The sequence below is a fragment of the Mchenga conophoros genome, linkage group LG10 (assembly GCF_057382185.1).
Source record: "Mchenga conophoros isolate Kocher_MC1m ecotype Shallow Benthic linkage group LG10, M_conophoros_male_GT1.1, whole genome shotgun sequence".
NCBI lineage: Eukaryota > Metazoa > Chordata > Actinopteri > Cichliformes > Cichlidae > Mchenga > Mchenga conophoros.
This window is the reverse complement of record NC_140535.1, coordinates 1654535-1668895: the sequence shown is the minus strand read 5'-3', so window position 1 is coordinate 1668895 and position 14361 is coordinate 1654535. Positions and strand designations below refer to the sequence as shown.

Below are 14361 nucleotides of genomic sequence, written 5' to 3'. Positions count from 1 at the left end.
ACCAATGGGTTTTATATCAAACTACAAGTACGTGACTGAAGTGAGACTTTCAGCTTTATTTCACTTTAATAAAAGTGCTGCATGAACCCTTCAGCAATTAAAGGCTTCAAGTTCATTGGACAACTAACAGAATGTCAAACATGGGGACTGCTGTGATCACCAAACGCTGCATTTGACCCTGACATGATGCAGAGTTCAGTCTCATCCTCAGTGAGGACGAGAACACTTCATCATCTGTAACCTGCAGCTGATGTCACCGTGTTGGTCCTGAAACGCCAAAATTAAAGTTGGACCAGGTTCAGTATCGACCAATCACATTGTTGTGATGTCATAGTTCTGCGACATGGAAAAAGCAAAATACAAAAAAGTGAGGTGGGGGTGAGGGGTGGAGGTGTGGGGGTCAGGGGGCTAACGTTATGGTTGTGAGGTAAAGGAACAACAATTACGTCATCGTTTGTGGACTTGATGGATTGGTGTACGACACAGTGACATCATATTACGCAGCTTATTTTTCTTTCTGTGTCACAAACAACAACAAACTGGAGCTTCCTCTGCCTTTAGTCAAATCAAATATCTGTTAATAATTAGCTCTTCAAATTCACTGCTCCCAACTTCCAGGCAGGAAGTTGCTTCGCCTTGGCGCCCTGACAAACAGCATCGCCACATTCGGATTCCTGCCCATCAGGTGTGGAGCACAGTGATTATACAGAGGACACAGGGTGCTGCAGAAACATACACAAAAAATGCAAATCCTATGACACAGTTTGTTTTCTGCATACTGAACATCAGGTACATGATGCATTTACTTCCCTTTAAACTGACCACGGCTGATCACGAGTGCAAACACTTCGTTGTCCTCAGCGACAGCGCGTCCTGTTGAGATGTGATCTGTCCTCTGTGAAGCGAGTGACGTGTGCATGCTGTACGTGGGCTCAGGCATTCTATCAGTTTAATGTTCTGCCAATTCAGACTGCCAGGAAATATAATCACCCTTCATGTCACCATTACTCATCTCCTCCTCTTTTGATTCCCATCATTGTTATTTCAGATGCGCCTCTCGTGTGAGCCAGTCTGCATCGGCCCACAGCGCAGGAAGCGCTTCCATCAGTTTCAACTATCAGAGTTAAACACGAGAACGCAGTGAATTGCAGACGTGTGCAACAAAAATTAGACCTTTCCCACACGTATGTAGAAATCCCGCCGGTACACGGGAAGCTTTTAATTCATTCATTTTTATTTATTTTGAAGAATCAGACGGCCAGCGTGTGATAATCAGAGTCTGTTTCAAACACGTTAGTCGTGCTGGACCTGAGTGTGAGGAGTTAACACGAATCTCAGTTACCAATACAGCTCCAGTATCATCACATGCAACTGCAGACCGGCTCCGTCTTCAAAGCAAGCGCTTGTTAGACGTCGAGTTCACAGGTTCACACAGTCAGGGTAGTTTTCAGGAGGCTGGACACAAACTGCAGCTCTCCACACTGGACATTGTTTAAAACTGCATTTCATTACCGTCTCAAGAGCCACGTTTGAGCACTGCCTTGTTTGACTATTTTCCTTGTTGTATAGAGCTCGCCTGTGTCCTTGGATAAACATCCTGTTCACTACCATGCAGCACCAGGACAAACTCCTGACTTGTGTTTAGCAGTGAGCTGCTGCTGCCTCTGGTTCAAAAGTACATCTTAAACCGTCGACATTGATCCTGCTGCACAGGGCAGCTTAGTTATGTTAAGGTAACAGCTTACACTTGGAGGGACACCTGGCAGGAACGGCCCAAAACAAGCTCGTGTTTGTGTGCTGGCTCGATGCAGACTCTGCTGGTGAACTGGCCACAGAGCAGAGCTGCTTTGAAGGGAGATAAAAGGGCCTGAGATGCACTTTAAATGGCAGCAGACGCCACTCTCACTCCCAAGTTTCTTCCACAGCAACTGATGCAATTTAAGGGATGAAATTCACAACAAGAAGAACAAAAATAAAAGAATCTATAGCACCGGTCCTCGGTGGAGGCAGCAGACTGAGAGAGGCTTGATGAAAGCTTAAAGGATGCTGACGGTAAAACAAGCTCCCACCAAATAACTTACATAATGTTTGTCATCATCTTCATTGTAGGCAAGTTTTACCACACCATAGGAGCCCTGCAATACAAAAACAGAACAACACATTTACAGGCAGACCAGCCGAGCATTGCAAACATGAAATCTCTACTTTGAGTTTGTAGTTTCAGCTTTGCACCGAAACAAGAGCAGCTCGTGAGCAGGACTGCTCAGAGAATCTGTTCAGATTCCTAAAGCATCGCTCGGAGCAGACGGCAGCGCCACACTGACAGAATGTTTTCGAGGCAGCACCGTTTCCACTGAAAGACAACATTTTTATTCTCTGGCAGCACAGAATGGGTCCTCCCACACACACGCTTCCCGAGGATGTGTGTTTACTGCCAGCGCTCTGCACCGAGGAACCGACCGAATGTTCAGAGAGGTTCAGTAATCATATATAGACTCTGATGCCCGGACAGCTTAAAGGCGCCACTTACTCACTTATTTGTTCTCAAAAGTTAACAGTCAGGACTTTGATGCAATCCACTGTAATACGCACCGCTGCAGCTGCAACTGACATTTTTCTCATTTAATATGCACAATTTTACTGCTCGCTGCATTTTACAGTGCAACTGTGAGTGAAGCTTCCTGCTTGTAAACTTGGACGTGTGGCCTGCAGCTGAGTCGCATATAAAGCACGCAAAGAGAATATACAGCAAATATCAGTCTGACAGTATTTGTTTCCCTCTCTAACCTGTTTGAGACGGTTAGCCTCGCCGGCTACAATGCGCACTTCACACAACTGGATTTGGTTTTTCAGTTGTACCTCTGCTCTGTTCCCAACACGACAAGTTCCTCCAAATCCAAATCACAACAGTGTTTCTCTTTAATCGCGACTTTCTGTGCAACCTGAAAATATCGACGCTCTTATGTTGCATTTACATGCATTTCTGCTTCAAAACACAAACACCTGAAAGCACTTTGATTTTTGCTGTGTGCTTTTGTCATATCAGGGTTTATTATCAGGGTATCAACAACCCATAAGTCTGACATCACTTTAATCTGAGCTTAAATTCATTTTAGGGGTCATTATAGGTCCTTCTAGGCAGTCGCCTTAGCAACGTGTCTATAAAGCAGATGTCTGGTTTTAGGAATAATTGAATGAAATTCTGGGATGTGTAGTAATCAGGATACTTTAACCACCCAGTCTCTCCTTTACAGCCTCTTTGTTTTTGCTTGGACAGTCCTATTATGCTAACATGCTAAAGCCACTGTGGATCTGCTAGCAAGCCAATGTTAGCGGTTATCGACAAATACTGCAGCGCTTCAGTACAACAGTGCTAGTCTGTGACTTCTCCATGAATCTGTGGTCCAGTGTTGGCTTCAGGCATGTGCTCACCCTAAAGCTCCATCCTCCTCCTGCTTTACGGCTCTCGTCTAATAAATGAGTAAAGGCTTTAATGACTTTATCCCATAGCAGCTGGGTCATTTCTATATTCTGACTGAACGTCTTTGTGCAAACAGAGTCGTCCCTGTTGGCTATTAGAAAAAATGGGCTGTTTGCAGCACTTTGGCTTCACAAATTTAAATGTTTTTCTTTGTTTCTAAAAAGCTGTAAAAGACGACACAGCCGAAATGTACAAATATGGAGGATAAAAAAATGTAATGGCCCTCCTGGGCTGTGATGCACCAGCTGAAACTGGGTTGTGCAGGCCTTTGGTTGGTGATGCAACATCCAACAACACCCAACCACAAATAAACCCACACGTGGTAATTTGATGGGTCAAATTTAGGAATGTACAGAACAAAATGAAAATGGGCCACGCTCTGCGCTGTCCATTTCCTCACATGCAGCCCGACCTCTCCTCAGTTACTGCTGCTTTGTAAACTGAATGGAGGCCAAGGGCACGGATGGTACTCACCTTTCCAATCTCACTCTTCAGCTTATACTGGTTCAACTGGATACAGTCCTAAGAAGCAAGCAAAGCAGACAAACATGAAAAATCAATAAGGAATCATTTCAGCATCTAAAAGCAAAAGAAGAAACAAAATGTTCTTCCTGCTCGTGTGCTCACACGTGCACTGAAAGTTATTTATTCCTGACCGTAGGTGACGATGCAGTCTGCAGTGTGTTTACCGTCTGCAGATCCATTAGTGCTACTGCTTAAACGGCTGATTTGCAGTTCCATAGCAACCACTGCTACAGCAGAGTTAGCCAGGGGCACGGCACAGGAGGGGAGGGGGCAAGGTGAGGGTTGGGGGTGTGGGGACAAAGGCTGTGGAGTCAGTAATCAAAAGGTGATCACTGCTCTGTGTGTGCGTGTGTGTGTGCGTGCATGCGTATGTGCGTGCGAGAAAGCAGTCGTTTTATTTCATTACAGCTGGGGGGGCGGCGGCTTGTGAGCGAGCCCAGTCGCCCGAGGCGTGTTTACAGAATGAGAGGTGGTAGCAGAACACGGATGTTAGCGTGCAGGACGAAAGCACCAGCTCACGCTGCAGGACGGGACAGGCAACGTATTTTAGAAAACGTTATAATGTGGGTTAATATCACTGCTGGTTATGTTAGCGTCGGCACGGCAGGAGATGTGAGGCTGATGCGCTGCCGCTGTGCAGCACTGTGGACTATTATGAAGGGGACAGAAGACTGAGGCTTGGGTACAACTCAGAAAAGGAGTGCTGTGATTGGCTGAAGAGAGATAAAAAGACAAAAATGAAAACAGGGCAGTCAAGGATCAGAGGGAAAATGAAGAGATTCCAAAGAAAAGAGCAGCAGGGGGGATTGTTTTGGATTCCCAGCTTGCTTGCACATGCTCAGTGGATGCAGCGCTGCAGTTAATACTCTGTCAGGGCTGATGGAGAAACAGGGTCATGCAGAAAGCCTTAAATACATCTGCCACTCATGCACATATCAAGCTGAAATGCTCCACTGGCCCACGCTAAATCTTTAGAGGGGGGCTGTCACCGTACACTCACACGGCTGCCCCAGCTGTCATCGGTTTCCCTGCAGACCTCAGCCTGTCCTTCGTCATCTGCATTCATTGCTAAACAGCTGATCAATATCAGTGCATAACAAATACACACTCGAAATCAATAACCAGGCATTAAAAGTCAGCAGCCTGAGGACGTAATATTAAAACCAAAAGGAGAATTTGTCAAACAGCATCCGAAGCCTGAAGGTGCAAAAATCCATTTTACAATCTGTTTGGACAAAACTGCAGATGAGGTGAAGCGAGACGAATTTAGAGTAAGAGGGTTTATTCTGCGTTGGTTCTTTACTCCAAGCTCCCCCCGCTGCTGCATTAACATCATTAACGTACATGTAGTCATACAAGAAAGCAGCTTTTATGGTAATCTGGTGTAAAAGCCTGCAAAATGTATCACGCTGCACAGACAAACACAAGCAGATACTTAGCAGCAAAGGACTGCCAAACTCCATCCCGAGAGTCACGTACAGTTTCCACTCACGAATCCAGCACGCAGTATTCCTGCTTGGAAACATTTTACTGGGGGGCATTTAGGTTAGCATGCACTGTTGCCGGGTGCATTCATCTCATTGCATCAACTCTTCCAGCAGACTGGGTCGGTGCATTAGTTTCCTCCTTTTACTGCAGTCAGTGTAATTGCATCTCTAGGCCCATAGACACTCATGTCAAGTACAATTACACCGTCTCACAATGATGCCTGTTTTTGTCCTTACTGTTGATAGTGTTCTTCAGATCCTCCAAACTTTAAAACACAAATCATTCTCTTAAAAGTTCCCACGGTGCACGGGGAACACATTATGAACAGACTGCAAGTACAGAGAGAAAAGACAGCAGGAGGAAGGTGACAACCTGGTGACAACGTTTCATCATCTGACTTAATGCAGGACTTCCCAATTTACCAACAGACGTCTTTTTTTGAAGTGGAAATAACAGGATGTAGATTTTAGACAACCTCTTTCATTTGGCTCATTCTGATAAGCCTACAAAGGTGTTTGCTGCGTCTTCCTGTCTGCTTTTACCAGTCGTAGCAAACCTCTCTCCCACCCTCGTTCTGCACATCCAGCGCGAACGCTGAAATACGAGCAGCACGAGCCCTTTTTCATGGTTCAGTGCAGGAGATGCAACTCCATTTGCAGATAGGAATGGACACAATGACAGGTCTGCGAGGCTGTGGCAGCAATGTGATGAATTCAGAGGGGTTTCCTGTACTGGCAGCTGTCATAAATATTTTATGTTCAATCTGAATTGGAAAAAGCAGAGAGGAGACTCGAGAGTCACCCAGAGCCACACGGCACTGGCAGCCGGTCTAACAGACTATAAAGGCCCCGAAATCATAACAGGTGACAAATAATGAGAGTCAACACTGTGAGACACAAAAGCATCACTGCTGTCAGAGATAGGGCTGCTCAATTAATCGAATTTTAATCACGATTACGATCTGGGCTTTCAACAATCATTAAAAATGACTGAGCCGATTATTAGCCCCTCCCTCATGCTTTACTCTCGCGCTGCTCCGTGTGGCAAATCAAGCGCACTGCTCTGCATTTCGAACACGCCTCACAACAATTAAGAGGACCCGAGGGAAGCTCGGAAAGCTAAGCAGAAGTTATTTGGAGAGGAGAGTGACTGCCGTTGGTTGAAAAGAGGTAAAAAAAAAAAAAAACTTAAGTGGTGTGGAAACATTATGGGTTCAGTCAGACGTGGATCAAGTAGACACAGTGTGTAAACTTTGCTATGGTGTCGTAGCTGCACCACAGAGCAACACTGCAAAGTTCACATTTTTCATTTATTTCTTATATTGCAAACATTTGCACTGTTATCAGTATTTGCACACTATTTTATATTATTTTTTAAAGTCATTATTCAATACATTGTTATTGTTAACCCTTTAAAGCCGGTCAGAGCAGCACGCTCGTTTTGTGTAACTATTTTTAAATCCCTGTAGAACCTGAACGCTAAGCTAGCACAATCAATTTTTTTCCATATGAAACCGGAGGAGTTGTACTTACTTCTTATGCCATCAGCTTATCCTCGGTCACGGTTTCCTTCCACATATAGCTTTGCAAAAATTGCACAAAAAGAGCTTGCAGGAACAAAAACATAATATTCCAGAAACACGCTTTGCCGATCCGATCAGCTGTTCTTAACACTTCCCACATTGAAAAAGACGTCAACGTGAACTATCGCAAGTGACGTCATTTTTGCGGAAAATGTAGTTTTTTACTTGTAGGCCTTAGAACTCGAATTGCACTGCTGGAAATAGTTTATTTTGATGCACATGCACATTCTTTGCAAATTTGCATCATAGGATTGTTTTTTGTTTTTCCTGCAGTATATAAAAATTGCTGTATCTCCAAAATAAAACTATGAAGACACTCAAAATAAATTTCCTGTTGTTGTAAACTATTTTTTGCAACTTTTTTGTATTTAAAGTTTTGAGGGATAAACCTCTTAAATTTCTCCAAGTAGAAATATATGTAAACAAAAACGATTTTCAATTTTTTTGTAGTTTATTGCACTTTTTTGCAATTAATGTAGTTACTATGGACTTAATGCATACATATTATTAAAATATGGGCTATAACAGTTGTATTGATGTATAGCAACTTGAAATGCTCCCACAAATGGCACTACAGCATGTAAAAAAATAATATAAGCTCTGGCGGACGAAATAAATATCGTCAAATAATCGTGATCTCAATTTCAGTGAAAATAATCGTGATTATCATTTTTGCCATAATCGAGCAGCCCTAGTCAGAGACTCAGGTTTAAGCTGCTTTCTTTCACATTTCAAGACACACGCGCACGCATGCACACGCACACAGAGCTAGCTTGATTTTATGCAAAGCTAACTAGTACAGGCAATTATGTATGCAGCCATTTCCTCAGGATACGTGACTTTGTTAACTTCAACTAATAAAATACACCAAGCAGCGAAAGCTGTTGTGGCCCCAGAGGCAGGACTTTCCTGACATGTGAGGCTCAATTTATGCTTCAGCAGGAAATTTACATTCTAACCTGAGATGTAACTGCAAATCAGTTGGAAACCACGCGACTAACCTTCAGCATTGGTTCAGACTTGCAGCTCTGCAGAAATGTAGCCACACATCGCGCTGACCCAGCCCGCAGCTGCTGTGATTGGCCAGCTCACTACCTGTTCAGTAGTTCCTGTATGTGTCCAGTTACAGAAGTGGAGCTGGCACCACATATGATACACTGGTACACAATGACATGATAATTAACACACACCACACCAGCATCAAGGATAAATTCCACCGACGAGTGGACGACTGCTACAAAGACGCCCCACAGAAATGTAAATCAGCCATAATTCGGTAAATCAGTCGTTACACACTAGATGCAAAACTGTTTTTGATAGTAACAACATGCACTTTAAACAGATTCATTAGCTTCCATTGTTTGTAACAGTTAACCTTTGTGCTCTTCTCCATTCGCACTGAATGTACCAGACGTGAAGCAGCAGCAGCCGTGTGCATCACTGCAGGTTTGCTGCTCACTCGTATGTCCCTGAAGCTCCGGGAAGAAGACAACGAAGCAGGTCGTTTGCAACCTGAAGGTTTCTGTAAAACAGCACGACGAGCCTTTACCGTGCCTACACAAATGTGAAACCACAGAGCGTAAAAGTGGGGTCTTTGAGGCCGAGGCTCGACATACAGTGCACACACGGGTCACATGTTTAGCTGCTCCCAGGCTGACCCTACGTCTCCTCTGGTGCATTCAGCAACACGACACAGGCCTGAAAGCACGTCGTGTCCATCTAATCTGATAAAATTGCTTCTTTTTTCCTGCCCCAACACTCCAACATATTATCACAGCACACGTGGACCAGTCCAGACTACATTTCAGGGACAAAGCTGGAACACTGTCGCACTCACACACCGCCTGTAATAACAGACGCACCATCCTACAGGATGTGCTGGTGGTGTCTACTTTTGACAACTGCTGTCATGAGCAGGACAAGCTGCCGTCTGTCAGCGTGCACCTCACTCCCTGCTATGATGCCACCTGTCACACCCAAAGTCAGAAACCCACTATCCCAAATCAGAAGCTGTAGATGGCAGGAGAAAAGACTGCATGTGGCCAGGAGGTGGTTAGCACCTAGCTTCATGTCTTTAATGAACCTCACACTGGTACTGCTGCGCTGTGAAAGGAAACGTCACATATTTACACTGAAGCTGAAAGGCGATAACAATCTCACCTGGGAGTCAGATATGGACACCCGTTTACTCTCCACAGTAGGCCTGCGAGGGGAGATGTGCGTCCTCTCCTGCAAAGACAGCTTCCTCCCAGTCAGGTGAGGCCGCGTCGGAAGAGGCCACTTGGCCTGAGCCACGTCCTGCTGGGAGCCACCGTTCTTCGCGCCGCTGGCGGCTGAGCCATCCGAGTCTTTTGTTGTCATGGCGGCCATGATGTCTGTGAGACCGCTGGTCTGCGTAGAAGAGTTCGGGTCCAGCCTCTCACAGCCAGCGTCACGGCTCATAGCCATGATGGCTCAAGACGTGGGAGCTGTGGAGAAGCAGGTGGCAGGGAGAGGAACAGGCCAGTGCCCACCAGCATCAATGTGGCCTGGGCCAGCGTGCAACGCTCAGGGTCTCAGCGGCTGGAAAGACAGAGACGGGAAAAAGACTGAGCTCAGTGAGATGCACTATGCATGCACCTGGTTTGCTTTAAGGATGATTCACTCTCCAATTTATCTCTGCTAAATGAATCTTCAATCTGTTTATTCGCCAATATGCTGCAGAGAGGAGTTAATAAAAATGCATCTCTATAAGCATTTGCAAGGAACTATAAGCATTTGTCACATCACATGTTCATATATTCAGAACAGGAATACACGTTCTACCTTTGACTTCTACCTGCAGACTGTTGTCTGTTAAACACATTCAGATCTGCACGACAGGTCAACACTAAACGGACTGCTGCCCCTCACACCCACATTCACACGAGCACCTCCAAGTGCTTTCAGTCTAGCACTCACACTCCGATGGATGCGTGCGTGAGCGTCTTGGGGGTCGTGTGTTGCCACAGGGACACTCTGGCCTAGCAGAAGCCCTGCTCTGCCTCCTGAGCTGCAGCCAGCCCCGTGTGGTTGGTTCAGCTTGTTGACCTTATCCACAAATTAAGAGCTACAATGAATTGATACCAAATGCAAATTCATTTATGAAACAATATGGAAACTGGCCATAAACAATCCAAAGGCTTTAATTCTAAATGGTTAATGAAGCATTGTTGTTGAGCCTCTTGAATTAACGATGAAAGTCTGCATGCTAGTCCCTTTTTGGCTGCTGAAAACTTTAGAAACAAGCCTTCTCACAGTCTTAGTAAAGGGAGCCGGATTATCAAAGATTTCGGAGGCTGCTGAAGGTTTGCACGAAACACGGCTGCAAAAAAAACGCTTAAACGTAATCAGTCAGTTCAAAGAGGAAATGTCATCTCTGCGTGGGCGGGTGGGTGGCCTGGTGGTTCATGAGCCTACAAATTCAAATTAATGTCTTCATTAGAAAACCCAACCCTGTTAGTGAAAAGCCTTATTATGCTTCATGCTTTCAGTCAGATGCATGTAGGCGGACCCAGGCAAAAAATGCAAACAGACAAAAAGACAGACAAAAAAAAAGACTGAATGCTTTGTGTGCATAACCACACATTTTAGTGCAATTTGTTTACTTTGCGTTTCCTCTTTCATCTCTAATCAAAGTCTCACCATTAGCAGCAAACAGAAAATAGCTCCCCAGTACACCCGGCTCAGGTTTTGTTCTGCGCCTAGCCCGGCCATCGAAGCTAAAGGGCACGTAGCCGTCAAACACCATCTATGAACAGCAGGAATCAAGAGTGCTTTCATCCTAAATGGACCACCTGGGTCTGTATGTGTGCTGTGAAAAGACACAGTATGAGGAAGTCACATCTGAGGTGTTGAGTAAATGGGCCGTGTAATGCTATTCCTGAAGTGTGTCAGGAAGGTAGAAGCTTCATAGTCAAAAATAACACCGTGTTCCAGTTTGTCCAGGTGTGTCTTACTGGTTCCTGTCATCCCACTGCCAGGTCTCAGTTTCAGCCGCTCAGCACTAACGCATAAATTAGCGGGATGGCAGCATCACTTTGTTGGTTCATCACTTTGGTTCAGACCCTGTGGTCTTTTTTACCACGGGACTGATGCGGCGCTTTTGCATCAAATAGAAGCTATTAGCTACCGAGCTGACAGTGCTAACGTCTATTCAATGCAGCTTTATTTACAAAGCGCCAGGTGCTTTATATTGTAAGGTACCCAACCACCATATGACCCCTATGAGCAGCACTTTGGCGACAGTGGGAAGGAAAAACTCCCTTTTAACAGGAAGAAACCTCCGGCAGAACCAGGATCAGGGAGGGGCGGGGCCATCTGCTGTGATTGGTTGGGGTGAGAGAAGGAAGACAGGATGAAGACATGCTGTGGAAAGACAGTTGTGCACATACAAGACTTGTTTAAATTTCAGAGATGTTACACTAGTTCATTTCCTGTTTGTCAGGGTTTGCGACACGCGTCCTAAAGCAGTTTTAGCTACTGCAGCAACCTGAGGGCTTGATGACACGTCAGCACGACGTGACCACACGAACATCATTCACAGGTAATGGGATTAGTTTTTGAATGCCTTATTCCATCTTTATACTCCGGGGATTGGAAAGCATCCTTAACTAACCTGCTAATTCATCACAATTCAGGGAAAGTGAGACGATCGCAGCCGGTCTCCAAAGAAAACAACCCGACCGGAACATTTTGGGAGTCATGTTTGGGAAAGTAATTTTTCCCTGCAGCACCAGTACAGTACACTGGATCCTAGGGACCCCCTACGTGGACTCCTCTGTAACAGTCACTATTCATGCAAAAGTATGAATGTCAATGACGTCTATATCGATTTAGCATGTGTCAGGACCACTTTGCACATTAGAATTTACCCTCTTCTATTTGCATATTTCCAATGCTGATTATTCATGCTATGTAAATTGCAAGTACTGGATAAGAAAAAACAACCTTTAAACTGGCAGCAGAGATGGGAGACGCATTGTGTGCCTCCTGACTCATTTGAGAAAAACAAAAAGGATCTGTCATATTTTGCTTATTTCTTATCGCAGCCAGTGATTCACTCTTGAAACGGGTTCTTTCCACTGCAGCAGCATTCAACACGCTGCATGTGTGAGCCTGGCAGAAGTGGGAGGCAGAGGAGAAGCAGTGGTCTGGTTATTCATTTTAGCTGCACTGCGACTTATTTGTTCACAGAGGCAGGTAACCGCACATTTCCGTAACGCAGGACAATATGCTGTTAGGTTTAATATTTCCTCTCATTCATCTCAACAGATAAATGCTTAAGAGGACAGGTTCTCCTCTTCACAGCACAGCTGTGAGACGCTGTGACTGCCACACTGACAGGTCGAGGTTCCTACATATTATTTAATTTTTTCAATTTCATCTTTCTGAATATTGCAAATTCTTTCTCTCTGGTACAAGAAAATCCGATCTCTCCTGCATGATCAAGCCACAAAGACGGACACAGCTAAAGTTGAACCCCAGGAAGCAAACGAGACATGTCTATATACTGCAGGTATAGAGTTACTGTAAGATGTGGGGAAGAAGAATGACATATCTGGTTCTGCTGCATCAGTTTCTATTGTTTTAATACTGAGAGCAACAATGTAGGAACGACATGCTGAAAATTCTCCTTCAAAGCGTGATGTCACAAAGCGGCGTGGACACTGTCCAGTCCAAATAAAGAAATTCAGGCCGATCTCTTTGGTCATGGCTTCAAAACTTTGTCTTTTGTTGCTTAGCGCAAGAGCTTCACAGCTGGCCGCAGTGCTCAAAGACAGCCTGGGACCAGATTCTGACCAGAAGTTTTGGATCAGCATCTCCCAACCAATAGGAATGCACCATGAAATGAGGTACTGATTACCACTAAACCAGCTATTATTGTGAAAACTGTGCAAAGCGTGCAGTTTGTAAATCCTTCAGTAAAGAAAGTCAAACTGCAGCAGCGACTCTGATGACGTCGCAGAGCTCACATCGTGAACAAGCCGAGCATGGAAACGATGCATGTAGGAGCGTGCATGCAGCACAGCCGATGCAAACCTGTTTGCTAGAGTCAGGTTTCAGTTTGTTGTAATAAAATACTCCCGTTAGTGAAATTTCAGCATGTAGGTGATTTCAAGGGTGGGAAAAGATTTAGAAATGGAGCCTTTGATTTTTGTTTGGCACAGCTGAAGTCTGCTGCAAGCCACAGAGAGGTGGTTGATTTCTGCTACTAAGGGCTGGACGGATGATTGTTTCCAGTGTAACGTTTGTCAAATCTCACTGTGCATGTAAACATGGCAGCTTGTTAACAGTTACAGGGTCGTTCCATCTCAAATCATTCGTTTTCTTCAGTTTACATAAAAATGTTACATCCAGCGTTTGGACGTATATAAGGTCAAATACTCTTCTGTCAGCATCCAGTTTCCTGTTACGTGTACTATATTTAAATTTCACAATGTCGAACATGTTTTAAAATGAAATTCTTCATCAGAAAAATGAAGAAAAACTACATTGACATTACAGTTTCCTAATCATAATAGTTTAATTATAGAAAATGTTAATAATTTCATATATACAGCAACATGAAAACAACATGTGTACCATGTTCTGCAGAGATCAATGCTTTCATTCAAAGCTCTGCTGCAGATGCAAATGTTAATGTTTAAAGCTCAAACAGTATCTTTGTCATCAGGTAAACAATTATAGGAAAAACAGACAGAAACCAGAAAGAAGCTTGAGATCCTCTGCAAAGGTTTTAAAGCCTTCTTTCATTTCAGTTTAGACTGAAAGCAGCTTCAGCAGAGCCAGTTACAGCAGGAAGGAGACGGCTGAACAAATGAATCCATTTGGCTTCCATTAGCAAACCACTTTCACCCTTAACCTGCCTTCAATTTGTCTCCTGTGCCATTCGTGTAGACGGCAAACACAGACATCAAGGCCAAAGTCAAAATAAAATCCTGCATTCAAAGAAAGAGAAGACAGCATGTGGAGCAAACTAAGGCATCCAAGGAGCTGCTCACATGTTGTTTTTCATGTACTGGGTCTGCTATTTCCCCCTCTTTACCTCATCTGAGGTCTCTGTGGAGTGCAGGGACACAGCATGGTCCCTGTCCAGCAGGCTGCTTTCTGAAAAACACACTTTTACACATACAGTAGAACTCACAATATACAAGAAGACAGTGAGAACAGGGGCCATGGCTCGGGTTTCAAGTCTCGGAGCACTGATCGATCACTCTGTTCTACAGTAAAACCTCGGTTAACACGTCAGGATAAAACGCAAATG

The 14361-nt window shown here is 44.5% G+C and overlaps 1 protein-coding gene across 3 annotated transcripts in view; it reads right to left on the bottom strand.

Annotated features, from left to right (window-relative positions):
• camkk1a (calcium/calmodulin-dependent protein kinase kinase 1, alpha a) overlaps nt 1-14361 on the bottom strand; it is a 52670-nt gene that overhangs the window by 25067 nt on the left and 13242 nt on the right. For 2 of the 3 annotated variants that reach the window (XM_085288113.1, XM_085288115.1), the window contains exons 2-4: nt 9237-9638; nt 3956-4003; nt 2082-2135 (exon numbers count right to left, since the gene is read on the bottom strand). In XM_085288113.1, the coding sequence (XP_085144239.1) occupies nt 2082-2135; nt 3956-4003; nt 9237-9524 (390 nt within the window). In that variant the 5' untranslated portion in view covers nt 9525-9638. Of the gene's footprint in view, nt 1-2081; nt 2136-3955; nt 4004-9236; nt 9665-14361 lie in introns of those variants that run through there. The other variant, XM_085288114.1, reaches the window with a different exon arrangement.